This window comes from Limanda limanda, chromosome 3 (assembly GCF_963576545.1).
Source record: "Limanda limanda chromosome 3, fLimLim1.1, whole genome shotgun sequence".
In the NCBI taxonomy this organism is placed as follows: domain Eukaryota; kingdom Metazoa; phylum Chordata; class Actinopteri; order Pleuronectiformes; family Pleuronectidae; genus Limanda; species Limanda limanda.
In genome coordinates, this window is record NC_083638.1 from 10,413,104 (window position 1) to 10,431,574 (window position 18,471).

Sequence of the window (18,471 nt, forward strand, 5' to 3'; positions counted from 1 at the left end):
AATGATTTCTTGCTAATGGTATATCTTTATTACCGATCGAGGCGGACAGACGCCCATTTCTGCACAGCTCCAGGTTTCTACCTGTTAGAAAGAGGTTTTTCCTCTCTACTGTCACCGTGTGCTTGCTCAAACTGAAGGTTGGGTCCAATAATACTGTGAAGACTATATGATCTAGATCTGCTCTATGTGACAAATGCTGTGAGATAACTGCTATGATCTGGTGCTATATGAATAAAATGGATTGCAGTTGTTTTATCTTGACATTATCAAAAGAAAAAACATACTAGAATCCTGCTATATCGAAAATTATTTTGACACAAATGATGAATTGGATTTACCATTGTGTTTAATTTTCTTTGCACTGGAGTGAACTTGTTTTTGTTTTGTTGGCTCTGTGAACTAATCAGTTTCCGTCCATAACTATTTGTATAAATGCCAAACCAACCAAAGCTAAGCAAGCGATTCTAACTGAACTTTTTCCCAACTTCTCCCCGAAGGGAACATTAACTCGTGCCCGAACTGAACTGAACCCTGAGTATCTGGACCTTCGTCCACGAGCTGAGCTGAACCCTGAGTACTGGACCCCTTGCACCCCTTTAGTGAGTACTACCGGTCCCGTTTCACACTAAATAATCACCATGGATTCACTTATCACGAGTCATTCTTTTTAATAACCTCAAATTATGTTCCGCATTCCCCGCAACGGCATGTTAAGCTCAGTTATGAACTGTTAGATTCATTATGATTTCCTCATTCATGACTCCATCCCTGCTCATGCATGCTCCCGTGTGAGGCTGCACCCACACACACTCTGCTGCCTTCACATGTTCCCCCTCTCCATACAATGTTTAAGCATTTTTGCCTCTTAGTTACTGTGACACATTGTACTTACAACATCATTAAATTCAAGGCCTAATGCGATGCTAATATTCATGCCATTTTTACTTGAGTAATAAGTATTTGTCTCATTACCTCCATGCTTAGGAAACACAGTGCTTGATAGTCATCTGGGGGTTGGAGGAGGTTTGCTTGTGTTGCTGCGCTTGCACACTGGCGAATGTTAATGATGTCAGTTTTTCTTACTCTCTGTTATAAACTGCACTATATCAACATGGGGAGGCTTTCTTGTAAACTGGGAGTCTCGATATATTCTGCCTCCATTGTAAACCACAATTCGTTGTCTGTAAACTCCTTATTCGTCATGTGTATAAGGCAGTTGTGATGGGAGAGTATTATCTATCTATCTATCTATCTATCTATCTATCTATCTATCTATCTATCTATCTATCTATCTATCTATCTATCTATCTATCTATCTATCTATCTATCTATCTATCTATCTATCTATCTATCTATCTATCTATCTGTCTGTCTGTCTGTCTGTCTGTCTGTCTGTCTGTCTGTCTGTCTGTCTGTCTGTCTGTCTGTCTGTCTGTCTGTCTGTCTGTCTGTCTGTCTGTCTGTCTGTCTGTCTGTCTGTCTGTCTGTCTGTCTGTCTGTCTGTCTGTCTGTCTGTCTGTCTGTCTGTCTGTCTGTCTGTCTGTCTGTCTGTCTGTCTGTCTGTCTGTCTGTCTGTCTGTCTGTCTGTCTGTCTGTCTGTCTGTCTGTCTGTCTGTCTGTCTGTCTGTCTGTCTGTCTGTCTGTCTGTCTGTCTGTCTGTCTGTCTGTCTGTCTGTCTGTCTGTCTGTCTGTCTGTCTATCTATCTAGATCAGCCTTAACAATAAAACAGGTTACTATAGTTTTAATGTTATGGCTGATTAATGTATTACACGTGTAAGTTCACTCGCTGCTTCTTTCAACTCATAAAAGGTTGGTATCAATCCTTAACCAATCTGAAACAACAGACAACACATACCTAGAATCACTTTACAGCTGTATACTTGGTTTATGGTGGCAAACAATTGAGGAGAATTAAAAGGAAATGTAACGGTAAGTCAGCTGTGTAATGGGGCCATCCGTGTGCTGGATCTTTCCTTAGTATCGGCGAGTTAGCCAGAAGACCACTGAATGTTTCCACTAATTAGGTTAGTTGAAGTTATTCATGTAATTAACCTAGCGTGAGGGATCCAGAGTTTCAATTTTATTGCTTTTTTATAGCTTGTAGTGAGGTTTCTGCTCTGTTCGTTCTCTGCTCATGTCGACCAGTGTCTCGCCTTGGCCGGCTCGTATATATTGTTTATATTTGTGCTGAATGTCTGTTCAAGAGTAATAGAGATCACTGAGTACAGAGCTGAGAAATGTTGAACCAGCTATAAGAACTATAAGCGTGGGTCAAAGTGGATGATCTGACAGTGTTTACACACAGTGGTTCTGCATTTATAAACTAAGTAGGATTTGTCCTGGCATCTGACTGCATCAGAGCGTGCTGCGTGCATTCTGGGACGCTGCTCAGTGGCCTCTGACGAGCAACTTGATTAATGCACGTTAACTAGAGTAAGGCAAACATAGCTTGCAGCAATAATCAACCCACACCTAACAAACACACTATCTCCTAACACTATCTTTCTGTCGGAAGATATTTAATTTTCAATCTGTGTATCCATTCTTCATAATTGCATTTTTTGCATGGTGTGTTTTTGTCTGTACTCATTCCAAGCATATTTATATCAATGCCCATATGTTGTTTTCAGTGTATAAACAGCTGAGTCATTGCGGCAGAACTGATAAACCAAAAATACACTGAACCAAACTCAGTAATTGTAGCATAGAAATGTAAATATACTGTAACACAGCTCACAGTATTTACACTAAAGGAGAGACAACAGAGAACTTTCTGTTTTACAAATCATCCTCCATCCCTATTAGTGGTCTCAGTTTTCATCGCATTAAAAATGTAACACCTGTTGTGCACCCTTGGGTTCACAATCAGCAAATGGGGAAAGCAAACAAGACAGGGATATAGACACGCCGTAAACACGGGGAAGCCAAGTCCCCCTTACCCAAACTCCCGTGGGCTGGGATCGGATTCCCTGTGCTGGGGTTATGTACTAGATTAAAGAGGCTACAGTCATCACAACAGGTAAACTATTAAATGAATCCCTGAGCATGACACCAGAGCCCTATATCATCGTAAAACTCACTGATAGCTGTACCAAGCTGTTTTTTCCTTGTCATTCCTGTGTGAGCTTGATGCAGTTTGAGACAAAGAAAACATTGTATGTGTATTATTGGAGCAGAAAGACATCAGAAATGTATTTCTGTTGATGTGCAGTGTGAGCAGCTTTCTCTGAATTGGTCCGTCATGCTTGATTACATCACCCCCCCCCCCCCTCCTCCTTAACCCATTCGCAAGCACATGATGCTTTTTGACTTCTGCTTGTCCCTCCACACCATACACACCAATATATGAAGCTTCAAACCACAGACAATGGACAAAAGACTCATGTCCACTTCCTCCCCCGAAGCCAGAAAGGAAGCCAAAACATCCCAGACACATGCGCTTGACTAATCACGAGTCAGCTGTTTATCATGAAGGTTTTTATAGCCTCAAAGAACTCATTGAAATCAAACCTACCAAACAACTTTAATTCACTTGAACATATCTTGTTGTGATGAACTACCTAAAATGAAAGATAGAAACCATCTTTGTGTTTAGATTTTTCAGTTTGGCCCATGTCCCCCTTGCTAACAAGGAGGAGGCACAGTTTATGATGTATTCTGCAGCCAGCCACCAGAGGGCAATCAAGGTGCTTTGGTTTCACTTTTTGGGAGCATACCTGTCCTCCCTTTGTATATATGATGCTCCGTACATACTTAAGTATATGTTTAATTTAGACCCTATAGTGATACACACCACGAAGTTCCTCTTCCTTGTCCTCCTGATCTGCACTGGAGAGTAAGAACCACAGACTCCTTTTTTCTCACTCTCTCTCTCTCGTCCTACAAAATACATCATTGTGCTTATTAAAGAACTAAAGATGCAGCAACTCTACATGTAAATACCTCTGATGGTTTCCCTCAGGATCTCTTTTTAAATAACACAAAGCTGCTTGTAGGCATCGCTCCTGAATTTGTATGATTTCCTCAAATGGAAAACCCACCACTGATGTAAAGCAAATAAACACGAAAAAATCGCCCTTTGTTTGAAGATTGATGAACGATTCTTTCGAGTACAAGTCCGCCGGTAACGCAGCACCTCGTCACTGGTACAAACACATCATTGCAGCCTCTGTTATTGGATCAGAATTCATGTTAAGTTCCCGATGTTGTGTTTGCAGAGAGACAGCTTCCTTTTTCTTTTCTTTTTATCAACCTCAGACTTATTCGTCAAACATACAAATGGCTGAGGGAGCTGTGATATGATATATGGAGCAGTCTGTGTTTTGTGCCTCCCCGAAGCTTCCAATGTCAATATTTTGGCTTTAGTCTGATTTAATGAACGGGATGTCTCCGAGATCTCTCCCAAGCTGTAGTCAATGGGAGATATCACTGGCTTCGTTAAAGCACTGCGTTGTTTGCTTATTGGGCCTCACTGGGCTAAAGAAGCTCAGAGATAAACACACACTGATGCACACACACACTCATGCACACACACACACTCACACTCTCTCTCTCTCTCTCCCACACACACTCACACACCATCACCACAAAGGAGGCCCCTTTCTTCCAGCCCAGGAGGGAATGATGACTCTCATTATCGCCTCAAAGCAAGATGGCCACGGTGCCCCTACTCAGCAGCCCTATTAAGTTACCAGACAGCTTTATTGTATTGGTGTTCGATAATTTCCTTTCCTCTGTCATTCGGAGTGCATCAGGGAGTTGTTGTTCTGTGAGGGCGGGGGGGAGCTGGGAGAATGGCAACAGCTAACGTGAAACGGCCCAGCTGGCTGACATGATTCCATCCAGTGGTTGGTGAATCTCTGGGCTGAGTGTGGAGTCGTCCTTGGTCACACAGACACACACTTCCAACGAGGAATAACTTATTTTTTTCTCTAGAAATAGAAATGGAGGGAGGGAGGCTTAAGTATCTTAAGTCCGTAAACAGGTCACACCTGTTTAACAAACTGTGTCGTAGTGTTGCAGGAGCAGGAGAAATGCATTCTCCAGAATAGATTCCATGTGGACTTCACATTGATTTATTGGGAGTTTTTACTGTGGTCCCCAAACACACCAGGATCAATATAGTCATACAGTCTACCAAAAAAACCCTGTGATGCAGTCCTTCCCCTTTTGTTCTATTCGCAATACCCAATTAAATGTATACAACTTGGGAGGATTGTGTAAAAATCTGACCTTTAAATGGGAGACATCACCCTGTGCGCCGGTAACGCAGCGGTTTGGTGAGCCTCCACTGCATCAAGGTGACATTAGGCGTGTTGTCAGAAACAATCCCTGTAGGTGTCACCGTGGAGGCTGAAAATGAGCCAATGACAAATACGGTTACGAGGTTTACACGCAGGATAAACGTATTACTCTCTGAAATGTACTTATTGACCAAGCCTGGAAATCACATTAGCAAAATGGTACAGACACTTGGAGCTATTAATGTTGACAGTATTTGGACTTTTCAGAGAGGCCGTGATGGAGTGCTAAATCATATTTGGGCGCAGGCTGAGATGAGAGAGGAGGCATTACGGGGTTTGGAAATACAATAGCCAGTAATACTACAATAATAACCGCAATGGGCTTCCTGGGATACAATGTGTTAGCTTGCACTCCGTGTATTCTTCTGCTCCTGTCAATTTCCAGGAAATGAGAGATCATCACGTTTTCTTCCTCTATTCCACTCACACAAATAAAATTGACCATTTTGGCTCAATGGGGCCATTAGGGTAAAACTGGGAAGTGTTCACTAATATCATGATGTTAGAAACTGCTGCTGCTGCAACGCTAATACATGCTGGTACTTTTTAATATACTTTAAATGTGTTTGGCTTTTCATACTTGGTCACCAGTGTTTACAGCATTTTGGTTTTGTCATCAGTCTTTTCAATGGTCATACTATTTGTCTGATTTCATCCGGTTTGGTTCAATTTATTTGTACAGTGCCAGATAACATCACACGTAGTCCCGTGGCGCCTTAAGGTCGAGACCTGACAATATTGCAGAGAGAAACCCCGACAGTTCCTGCAACGAGCAAGTTAGAAAGAAAACTAATCAATATCATTTTGAAACGCTACAATAAAATGACTAAATCTAGGAAAAACAGATTATCACCTTCCTCTTATGTATTTACTGCTGTGGCTCTGTCACACAATATTTCCTTTGAATTTCTTTACTAATCCCAAAAACTCTCCTCGAGCCATAACTCTGAATAACGCCTCACAGCAACAAACCTCTGTTAAACAGCGCGAATACACTTCTGTAAATCCAGTAGGAAAAAAAATATCCCCATTCTAGACCGTGGTAGCCTTTGAACAGAACGGTTATTTTCCACAACAAGTCGCCCGTTTTTGTTCGGGTTTGGAAACTGCTGCATGTTTTACAGACTCTTTTGACAGGGAAACTTTAGGAGCTATTCAGCAGCGATCCTGAGAGAGGTGCAGTTGTCATTGTGAGTGTTTGCCTCAGACTATGTCTCAATCAGGTCGAGCAGAGAAATGCTCCATGGACTATTGAGTGGTAAATGTGATAAAACCAGAGAGACGAGGAAAGGCCTCGAGCAATATTACTTTATATGAAATCTGTTCTGCTCTTTTCTAAAATTCCAAATGATATTGCCTCCATACATTTCGGTGCTTTAGTCAGCTTTTCCAGGAATCGATGCACTATTCATGATGAAAAACGCCACAGTAATGTTCTGGTGAGGTGCAAGCTGGCTAAAAGAATTGAAATTATGCTAAATAAAATACCGTGGGAAAGCTAAATTTGTTTATATTCAGCAATAATACGCGCTGTCTCCAAAGTAGATGGCATCTGTAGCTTCTCCTCCAATGCAAATCACTCGTAAAACAACTCTTCCCTTTTCATTGATTTTAATTCTAGTCTGTGACGCCTCTAATATTACATGGATGATTCTTTGTGTTCAAAACATACAGAGCAATCAATAGAACCCATGAGGGCTTTTTCATCCGCACTCTGTCACTTGCTTGTGACAGATTAATGCCGTGTGTGGCTGCTACTGGAGACAGATGCCTGGTGTTAAATTCATAGATGTTTGCATTGTGCTTGTGCCAATCTTGGATTGATAGTTGTGTTCTTAGGCTTTATTGTTTGGACCTTTTTAGGGATATATTCTTGTTTTCAATTTGGGGCCATTTCGACAGCAAAGTATGTGGTGATTAAAACAAAAGCATACAACAATACCCAACTAAATTGTGTAACCATTACTTAGGTATACCCATCTTCTCTACCTAGAGTGGAACCCTTGTTACCTCCCTCATCATAAGGCGGTTGTAGAGTCAGGAGTAAACGCAGCCACCTGGATTAAGCTGCAGTGACTTTGTATGACACACTACTTACTCTTCTTACTGTTCGACTTTCTCTGAAGGTCAGTTTGGCCATTAGCTAGATCAGCCTAACACTGCATGCCCCACCTCTCCACTCCACTTCCTCTCATCTCCCCTCTCGCCGTTCTCCTCCCCTCCCCGCGGCCTGACGAGAGATCTGATGGGGCTAAATTTATCTTCATAGAAACCAAAGCTGAGACGTCAAAAGAGAGCTCCTGCCAGCGCTGTAACTGCCCGCCGATCGTGATCAACCTCACCTTAGTGAGGCGTCTGTCAGATAACATGCGTCCTCTTCTCCTCCACCCAGTCTCTCCATCCTTCTTTCTTTTTTATTCTCCTCCCCGACACGATTCCTCCCATCCCCTGTTTTATTAACATTGGAGCTGGTGGCTTGTGATAACTGGTCACTCCTCCAGGCGTTGAAAGGCAAGGACACTCTATTATCCCAGCTAGATGGATGGGTTGAAATATTGCCTGAAAGTGGTAGGGCCTGCCAAATCCTCCAGTCTTAAAACTCCTTTGTCTCTGACAAGGAGGTACATTAGTGAGAGGGCCAGGTTCTTGGACAGGGATACGCTTCTCTGAATACAACAGGGTGAGAGATCAGCGGACACAAATGTGTGGAAAGAAATCCAGAAATTGCATAATGTCTTTGTTTGCACTGTATTGCATCGAAGAAAAATGTGTCCTTCCGCCCTTTCTGCTCTCCTCCATATGTGTGTGTGTGTGTGTGTGTGTGTGTATTACAAAGAGATAATACTTAGAGTGATTAACATGTTGCAGGTAGACAGTGGGTCAGCCAGACAGCTGGGTCACATATTAATTAGTGTCCTAATTATCAGTGACCTTTACCTCACAGCAGCTCCAGACTTGTTTTACTCTCTGTGGCTTGGCCAATTCATTTAGGAATATGTAGCCGGTTTGCAACTGGCAAGCGGTAGTGCGGTTCATGCATCTTGAAGTGAGTCGAGCAGCAGCTGTTTGTGTTTTAGTACATTGCTGCTTCTCCTCATCGTAATGCTTTGGCAGCATTAAGGGGCATGGTGCATTTCTACACCTATCAGCCCGAGCATTAAAACCACTGACAGGTCAAGTGGATAACGTTGATTATTTGGTTTCAGTGCTAGGCAGCGAGTGGAAGCACCCGCGAGGAACTTTGACATGAGCCAGATTGTGGTGGCTTGATGCCTGGATCAGAGCATCTCCAAAATGGCAGGTCTTGCGTGGTGCTCCCAGTATGCGGTGGTTAGTACCTATCGAAAGTGGTCCAACCAAAGGCAGCTGGTGGAGCCAGAGACTCAATAATGCACTTGGGGGGGTTGAAGACCATATGGTACAAAGCAACTGCTGCACAAATTACTTAAAAGCTTTTTTGTTGGTGATGATACAATGGTCGGGTCAGAGCTGGACAATGTCAGGAGGTGATCTGTTCTTATGAACAGCGGTTTCTTTAACATCATGTGGAAAGGCTGTACAAGTCGTTTACCCGGAGAAGAGATGCACTGTGGGAAGAAGACTGTGGCAGTTTGATGCTTTGGGCAACATTTTTTCTAGGAAAACCTTATAGTCTAGCATTGCTGTGTTTCTTTCTTTGTGGGGTGAGACCTAACTAAACATGGTTACAGAACAAGTACATCCCTTCATGGCACGGATATTCCCTGGGGTCTTGTAGCAATATATATTACGAGAGTTCCTGGTGTTGACTTGGCCTTTTAAATTCTGTGGCTCTAAATCCAATGGAGCATCTGTGGGATATGCTTGAAATATATCTTTAATTAATTGGGACCCCACCCCACAACAAACAGGACTTAACATGTATGATGCTGATTTCCTGCTCTTAGCACCACAGGACACTTTCTGATGTCTCCTCAAATCCATACCCTGATGGATTAGAGCTGTTTTGGAACATACACGATATCAGGCAGGTGGTTTTAATGCTGTGAACGATTGTTGTATATTTCATCTATAATAACCTGTATTTACGTCACCAACACCTTTGTTGTTATTGAAAATGGGAAGTCATGCTTCTTGTCACATCACGCGCCCCACACGCCGCTCTACGCCTGGAGGCCCCCCCCCGCATTCTCTCTGCAGTGTGAATTCTTTGCTTCAGAGCAGAGAATAACACGGATGGATTTTGTTGATGAATCAAGTTATGTCTAAAAAAGTATTTTCCTGTCATTTCATGTTAGAGGTCAGTGTCTCAAAGTCCCTCTCGATGGGCAGTTACTCTACAGAACAGACAGTCTTTACATGGAAAGCACAAGTGTTCAATTGTTCAAACAACAGCAAACACAGTAGTGTGATCTAAGCCTGTAGGCAGGGGAAGATGACAGTGAAGGAATGGTCATAACAAGCAGCAGCTGACATGGGTCAAATTCTGTTTCCCACCCGAGGACATTATTTTCCTCTTAAATCATATAATCAAGCCTCATCAATGGGGAGGCAAATGGGAAAATGCTTCCTTACTCCTATTTTGGATTGTGAAAATATCATATTCGCATCATAAAGTTAATTTATAAATTTAAGCTCAAACATGGATGTATTAGTCCGCTTAAAAACATGCACCGTTTCACATGTTTCTAAAAGACTCCTGCATAACGTGAATGAATGACAAAAAAAAAAGAAGCCTGAAGAATAAACCAGTCATCAATTATTCAGAAATAGAATACGACATTTGATTTGAGCCAGGTACATAATCCATTTACAGCAAAGGTACGTGTTAAACTAAACTCTATTAATGATTATCCCTCCCTTGTTAGGAAGTGGGCATTAGACTATTTACCAACAGGGAATCTCCCCCCCCCCCTTTAAGCCAAATATTCCCATAAAATGTCCATCTGGCTGCTCTCACGGAGACGCTCAGCTGTGAAGTTTATCTCTGCCTCAAGGACTTCTTTTTACACAGCACGCTTATTGTGCATGCTTTTTTAATTGAATTAAGGAGCACTCAGTGTGGCATCTCTGTTATTGTTATCTTGTAGGTGTACAGGGTTATTAAAGAGGGAAGCATGTTCAGTCATTTGTTATCCCTGGCATTCTAATAAACATGTTGGCTCTGGGCAAGGCCTGCAGGTTGTCTGTGCGGTTCAGATTGATACTCCTGCCATATCCAAAGCTATACACCTCATTATCCTAAGAGGAGGCTTAAGAGGAGATGATTCTGAGGGAGAATGTGGAAGATGTAGTGTGAGTGAGAAAAAAACCTGCCACTCACGTTGGTGTTTCTTTTATAGTTAAGTGTCAGAAAAGCATTTAAAAGCATCAAAAAGGGCAGGAGAGTAGGGTGTAAATAAGTGAAGAAAACATTGACTGAACTGCACCTTGAAATCATTGAGTTCATCCACTTTTGGCACATGGAACTGGATATTGAAGAACATAGAACCGGATATGGAAAAGCAAACGGACAAAGGGGAATTAAAAACACAGACCAGAGACATTTAACCTCATTGCTCCAAGTATTCCCAACTGAGATCCTGATTTATTTTCAAAACTTTTTTTTTACCTCGAGCCCTGGTTCTTGACACACATAACCCCATGGGCTTTTTGTCAGGCAAGGTTTGATTTTACTAATTGGTACCAAAGCTGTTAATTGGAGCTGTGGAAACAAGAAATGGAGAATCGGAGGGTCCTCTCTTGGGAAATATGTGTGTTCAACCTAATTTTCCACCTTTGCGCATTGTTTTTTTCACAATCTAAATGCAAAGGGGGGGGGGGGGGGCATCACAACAAAGTGCCCAGCAGTGAAATACAGTATGAAAAGCAAAGACACTACTCATAGGAAGATATGCAGGACTTGGTGGCAGGTTAGGGTTTGGGTTGAGGCCAGGGTCAGGGTCAGGGTCAGGGTTAGGGTTAGGGTTAGCGCATTAGCCCATATATTGAGATTTATTTAAAAATAATGTAATGTAAATCTGTGGAACTGATTCAGATAAGTATAGATAGATAGATAGATAGATAGATAGATAGATAGATAGATAGATAGATAGATAGATAGATAGATAGATAGATAGATAGATAGATAGATAGATAGATAGATAGATAGATAGATAGATAGATAGATAGATAGATAGATAGATAGATAGAGAGAGAGAGAGAGAGAGAGAGAGAGAGAGAGATAGATAGATAGATAGATAGATAGATAGATAGATAGATAGATAGATAGATAGATAGATAGATAGATAGATAGATAGATAGATAGATAGATAGATAGATAGATAGATAGATAGATAGATAGATAGATAGATAGATAGATAGATAGATAGATAGAGAGAGATATAGAGATAGAGACATAGAGAGATAGATAGATAGATCGATAGAGACACACACAAGCAGAATGATTTAATGCGTTTGGAAAACTCAAGCACACTATCTCTCTGGTGAATGTTTTTCTCCAACTGTGATCAGTTAACCTCTTCTTAGGGGCCAAACAGTCATCCCCTCAACTGCTCAAATGATTTCCCATTGTCATCGACATTAGCAGCTTTAAACTGCCTGTCACTCAGCAGCAGCCACATGCTGTGCACCTTGGGAAATACAGTACTGGGAAATTTATAATGGGAAATCATCATCAGAAAAGGAGTAGGCATAAAAAGAAAACATCAACCGTGAAATAACAGAATTGGAAGAACATCCCTCTCACGCGGTTGCGGCAGCTCTGTTGTTCGTTGGTGTTAGAGTTACACGCTCTAACCAAATAAGTTGTGACACTGACGCCCAGACAACATCTTTTTTTATTTTTTTATTTATTAAGTGACGTAAATTGGTTCAGAGAGCCGCACTGTCAACTCACACTGCTCAGTGGAAAACATCAGTCTCTGGCATGTCAACTTCTCAGGAGCTAAGGAGAAAAACAACTTATCTATTTTTATTTTGATCACATGTCATTTCTGAGATGCTCAGGTTGAATTTGAAAGGTCTTTGTGCACCTAACACCGCACCACACACATTTCTGAAAGAGTTCTAGTGTTTTGGCCATAGACACATTAAGGTGTTATTCTTGTTACGTTCAAATGTAGAAATAGAAAAATTGTCATGGTAATACTAATTATAATGTCTTCTTATTTGCAAAAACAGACCACAAACATGAATTGAATTTGACAATCCGACGTTGTTGAACTCGTCATCATTAGACATTTTCCTTTTGTCAGTGACAAGTCATGTAATCTTCATTAATGTTTCCCAAGTGTCATCATCATCAAAGACTTCCCAGTGACAAAATTCTGCCTCGTGCTCCCCACATGCTGCTGCAGCTTTTGATGTGTTGCCCAGTCCTGAGAACTGGTGCAGATCAAGTGTTGATGCCGACAACATGTCTTGGTGTGTTCTACATCGCTGCATGAAGCCGGCAGAGCTGTGGACATGTTGGAATGCGTCCAGAGAGCGTTGGAGGATTCTCTGAGGTCTGACCTATCTCAGTGAGCCAGGACCATTTGTTGGTTTTGTTAACTCCTGACACTGTGGAGCAACAATGGTTGTACTTTAAATCAGAATATGAATAAATATAGGTTTCTTTTCTAGTTCTCATGTTTATTAATACTTGTGTTTATGGAGAATATATATTATATATATATATAAACACACTAGTGCAGATTACCTGTTTAAAGGGCATTTATTTGTACATATACTAATTACAGTAAGCAAAAGTAGAGTTGACGGTCCCTCATTGTGACTAAAGTGTTGCATATGTAACACTTCTTATTAATGTAGTCATGCTATATTTTGACAGACCCATTAGCTTCGTCCAGCACTTAATAGTAAACTTTATTATCTGTAAAACTGTGAGTTACCAATCCCTTTACTGTAAGAGGTGTGCACGTGACGGCCATGCCCTGTTGTTCTGGTACATTCCACAGCTTGAGATGAAACAATCACAAGTACTGAAATGCATCTAATAAATACAATAATGGGGAATGAAATTAATTCTTGTAGTGAAGCAATCAGCCGTTTAGCAGAACAATCAGGCTGAAATATGAGATTTGACCGCATATATTTTATTCATTTTAATACTGGACCACAGAAATTATGGTTGATTATTAGCTGACCACAGAATTGTTGTCTTCTTCTGCTGCCTTTATGATAGAGGAGGAATTGTGGGGCTTATACTGTAGATGCAATATTAACTCACCAATTTCACATTTCACATAACACCCTGGTGCATTAACTCTTTACTAAATGCATCTCTGAGCTTATATCACCTGTTGTATGACATCAATTAGGCAAGTCGGAGTCTTCTCTAAATACCCTTCTAAAAGTAATGTGTAAATTGGCTGTGGTAAGATTTCACACCTTTTACTAATTATATTCAAACCTACTTTTCTCTGAATCCCTCTTAAAGTTCAATAAATGTCGTCTGAGTTCTGCACACAGCAGTGTGTGTACTGGAAATAAGAAAAGTGTTGGATCATCTTATAAGAGCACTGCAGTCGGTAACACACAAGTTCTTTAAGTTTATTGAACTTTGAAGTCAGCAAGTTACAGTAACACAATTGTTCACTTTAATTGGGAAAAAAAATCAATTTGTGTGTTGCCAATTTCATTATTGTTCTTTTTTACAGTTGGTCCAATATTTTTTTGTTTTCGGTGTGGACTTAAAATAATGGTTTAAATTTTTTTACATTTTATTTCTACAGAATTTCCCAATGACATTTCATCACATCCCATGAAGATGGAGACACACACAAAAGACATAACTGCAGAATTAAAAAGGGTTTTATAACAATGACATCAGGTTTTTCCATCTTAGTATAGCAACTTTACACACAACTGTCAGTGCATTTCTTCCTTTGCCTTTTATATCTCGTGAACAGTGTTTGTTGAAATCATTGTACTTGTCCCCAGTTGTCTCTGGAAAGTAAAAGCAGTTAGTTTAACTTAGAAAATATGCCCCTGAACAACATCCACGAAAGGATCAGGTTATTATTGATAGAAAGTGTCAGGAATTCCCAGGACTTGTTTACGTTATTGTTTATTCTCGTAGCCCAGGAATTCTACAGCAGACTGCGTGTTTAACAGAGGCAGCTCTTAACAAATGGAGTTACAAAGCAGTAGTGATTCTGATCAGTGTTTTACCTGTGGGGCAGGAATATATGTCAGGATATAAAAAGGAATTAGATTTAATCTTGTGTTTTATGTATTTTGTGCAGAATGTCATTGTGGCACCTAATCACATCTATTTATTCGCAGAGCTCTTTCCCACTTACAAATTCACATTAATAAATGCATCCATATACGCAAACAAGCTCACAACTCAGATGATTCTTGACTGATCAGAGGCTCCCGAGACCTGCCAAACAAAATCAGCTCACAATTCGAACAGAGTTCAGTGATGAATATTTAATGAAAGGGGTGAAGAATTAAACTAAGGTGTGGGAGGTTAAATTAATAAATAAATGGGTTCATATATATTTATAAATATAGAAATAAAAAGTTGAATCTCCTGTGGTCAGCCTCTATAGACCTAGTGGTCTTTGAAGGCATCATTAGCTGGTTTTATCAGCACATTGACCCTAAAACTAGTACCTGAGGGGCCTGGCTGTAGTGGTGCAGACACGAGCATGTGAGTCTTGGATGGATGAAATAAGACTTTGAAGTGGAATTTCTATTTGAAGGATTATACATCAGGGATTTTGATTCATGCCCGTTTTTTGTCCTTCAGGCTATGTGCTTGTGTGGGTGGAAAGAGTTATCGTTCACAAAATTATTGATGTATTTATTTCTTCCAGTATAACAATACCTAGTTAATGGATAAAAAAAAAAGAAACAACGTGCCTCATACTGAGTTTGAATTTGTTATTCTTTTAAATTACAACTGTTTTTCGGAGTGCTCAGCGAAAACAACAATACAGGGAGGGGATTTCTGAGGTTGAGTTCTCACAATACCGACATTCTATTACATAAATAAACCAAAGATTTCAGGTAACAAGATAACGCATAGCGCTAACCCTACAGCGCTGGGAAATATAGATTGTTTCATTATTGTCTCAGAAGCCAGTAAACCAAACCAATTGTCTCCGACTTCTGATTGTACAGTAAATTGGAAGTATGAAAGCCTCCAAATGAAGATGATCATTTCAATACAGATGAAAATGTCATAAGACAATCATGTGTATTTCATATGGATTTCCCTAATCCTAGTGTATGTTGTCATGACCTAGTTTAGTATTGAAATTTAGTGAATCCCCTTACTTGGTAATCCTTGAATATAATAAAGAAGCCCTTTCAGCCTGAATGACCTATTTCAAGAACAATGGTTTGTAACGGTGCTTTAGGCCATAACCAAAGGAAATATGAGCCCTGATAAGAGAATCTACTGCAATTTGAAAGTTTCTGGAGATAGACTTCCTAAAAAGGAGGATGCTATCATACCAACACGTTAATTTCCCTGCATAATTTTTACGACAATGGGGTCTTTGTATGGCTGCGCATTGTTTTGGCCTGCTTGTGTAGTTGAGGGGTTATTGTTTCCAATATGTTAATGCTGTTTTTTCCTGCAGGAATACCCTCTTTGAAGTAATCTCTTTGAGTGTGTTTGGTTCAAGTACCGCTCTCAGGGGAGGTGGGTTGAACTTTTTAAAATGTAATTTTTCTCTTACCTCCCTTGAATAGTCTCACGATAGCCGTTCTAACCTTGAGCCGTCAAAACGGATAAATCCCTGCAGATTGTATTCTGATTAGATTATCCGCTTAATCTGCAACACATGCCTGGAACTGCAAGCAGTGGGAAAGCCACTTGCAAGGCGAGGGAAATGCAATAATAGCTGGATGCTGATGCTCGCTGGCAGATCGTGATGATACCAGGGGCAAACAATATTAATGAAGCACTCATCCAACAGCTCAAATACATTTGTTTCAGAAAACACTTCTCTAATGACCCCTTACACCAAAGAAAACTTTCTTGCAACTCAGGATATTTTATTCTTCCAATTTTGATGGAATAAATCTGGATAAACATTGCAGTATTGACTCAGACGGCATTTAATCGATTACAGGCAACACTGCTAATTGCTAATATCAACATTAGGAAAAAGGATCGGAATAACATTTAATGCTGATGGTGTTTAAATGGCACTTTTAAATCCAAATAAATGAAAACGTGCCACTGACTGAACTTCGCTGAACTTGTTTCATCTTGTTGACGTGTTAGAGTAGAGTCAATATTTTGTTGCTATTATTACCTTTTTCTCTTGCAGTCATTTATTTACATAGAGCAACATGATTTCTCTGTGCTGCCGTGTCCTCCAGTCAAACGACGGATTATAAATCACAAACAAATAAAACTTCTTCCTAAATTCCTGAGGTTCTTCTGTTTCTGTTTTCTTGAAAAGTCAGATAAAATACTTTAAACCAAAGACCCAGGAGAAATCTGTGGTTGAATGTTGGACGGCAGCAGTGATTGCTGCTTTGGGCCATAGGGCGAGCGTATATTAGACACATTCATAATATACTGACAAAAACATATTTCCAAAAATCACACAGACTTCTTGACATGACTGTTCACAGGACCAATCCCTATTGTAAAACTGAGGCATGGGAGAGTTTGAATATCAGAAGAGAGAGGGGGAGAGTGTGTGTGTGTGTGTTGGGTTTGTGCGCGTTGTCAGTGACTGATGGATGTGATTCCGTTAGCGTTCTGCAGGCTTCAGCAGACACTCTCTGTGTTTTACCTTTGATTAAGGTTCTCGGCAGTGTAATTTTGACACCTGCCTCTGTTATGCACCACTCAACTCTGAAAAGTTCACTTAAAAAAGGTGTTTTGATCGTAGCTGTGGCAGGTACTAGAGCTTGAAATCCTCGTCTCTGGCAGTAATTCACAGCTTTGCTTTTGATAGATTTGAAAAGAAATATAATGAAAATAGTTTTATTTGTTATAGTTAGGTATTTTTGTCTTTTTGAATGCAGCGGAATATATCCTATGTGTCCTTCTCACTATTTTTGTAATAAAAAAAACAGTAGTTCAAAAACAACGGCATATTTTGGAAGTAAAATGTCTGCACTGAAGCCAGAAAATTGGATCGGTCTAATACATATGCTTGATGAATTGATGGGTAGATTTTAAAGATGGCAGTCTGACTGTAATCCGGTGTGAGTGGATTTGGGAACAAGCCATTCCTCGGCCAACATAACTTCAAAATCCTGTAAAGATTGTCGAGTCAATCTTATTCAAAAAACTGAAATGCAATTACAATTCCATTTCATTTTGTCATCTCGTCTCGGCAGCCAGAAAGGAAAAAGAACATAACACTGCATGCTCATTGCCGTGTTGGAATCGCTGTTACAGGAGCACAGGGTGCAATTACCTTGTGTTTTCTGGCTTCACTACAACCTTCAATGGTAGGAAACTGGAGCATCGAAGTCCACTCAAAGTTTATGAATTCCTGTTTCTGCTGTTGGAGCAAAAACCCTCGAACTCACATTTATTGGTACAAATATTGGGACGATACAGTTTCCCCGGGGGCGGCTGCTTTATGTCTTGCCGTGTCCAACTGTGGCTCGTTCACTCTTTCATTCAAGTCAAGGTTGAGAAGAACAACTTCAGCTGTATTTGCCTCTCCTGATTCCATGAGTGCTTTTGTGTGGACTGCAGTTTGCGGTCTGCGATAAAATGCATTCGCAGGAAGCCAGTTCTAAGGAAAAGCCGTCCTCCCGACTGAGGTCAGTCCGGCTTCAAAGAGACAAACTCTCCTTCAAAACACCAGGAAGGAAAAAAAACAGCGATTGAAAAGCTGCTCCCCTGCTCAGAATGCGTCTCGCTAACGTTGCAGTAAACAAGCTGTTCGACATCTCAGGTGGGGATCTCTGAACCTGTGATGATGCCATGAGTGGCTGTGACTGCTGGATTCTCAACTTATATAACAATTAACTCTTATACAGCCTCTTGACACTGGCATAGACTTTCATACGTTCACAAGTAGTATGAAGTCTCCCTTTATATTTTGACTTTACTCTGTTAAAACGCTCAATGCTTCCTGTAACAAGTGTTTCAGTGGACAGAGACCCCTCATCAGGATTGTCATCATTAAACTTATGCAGATTTAACACAGCATAGCGGATGCCTTAAAGGTTCAGTGTGTAAGATTTAGG

At 40.6% G+C, this 18,471-nt stretch overlaps 1 protein-coding gene across 1 annotated transcript in view; it reads left to right on the top strand.

The window, feature by feature from the left end:
* LOC132998931 (protocadherin-9) overlaps positions 1 to 18,471 on the top strand; it is a 189,759-nt gene that overhangs the window by 54,970 nt on the left and 116,318 nt on the right. Inside the window, exon 2 of the mRNA XM_061068683.1 lies at positions 498 to 599. Coding sequence (XP_060924666.1) covers positions 498 to 599 — 102 coding nt within the window. The remainder of the gene's footprint in view (positions 1 to 497; positions 600 to 18,471) is intronic.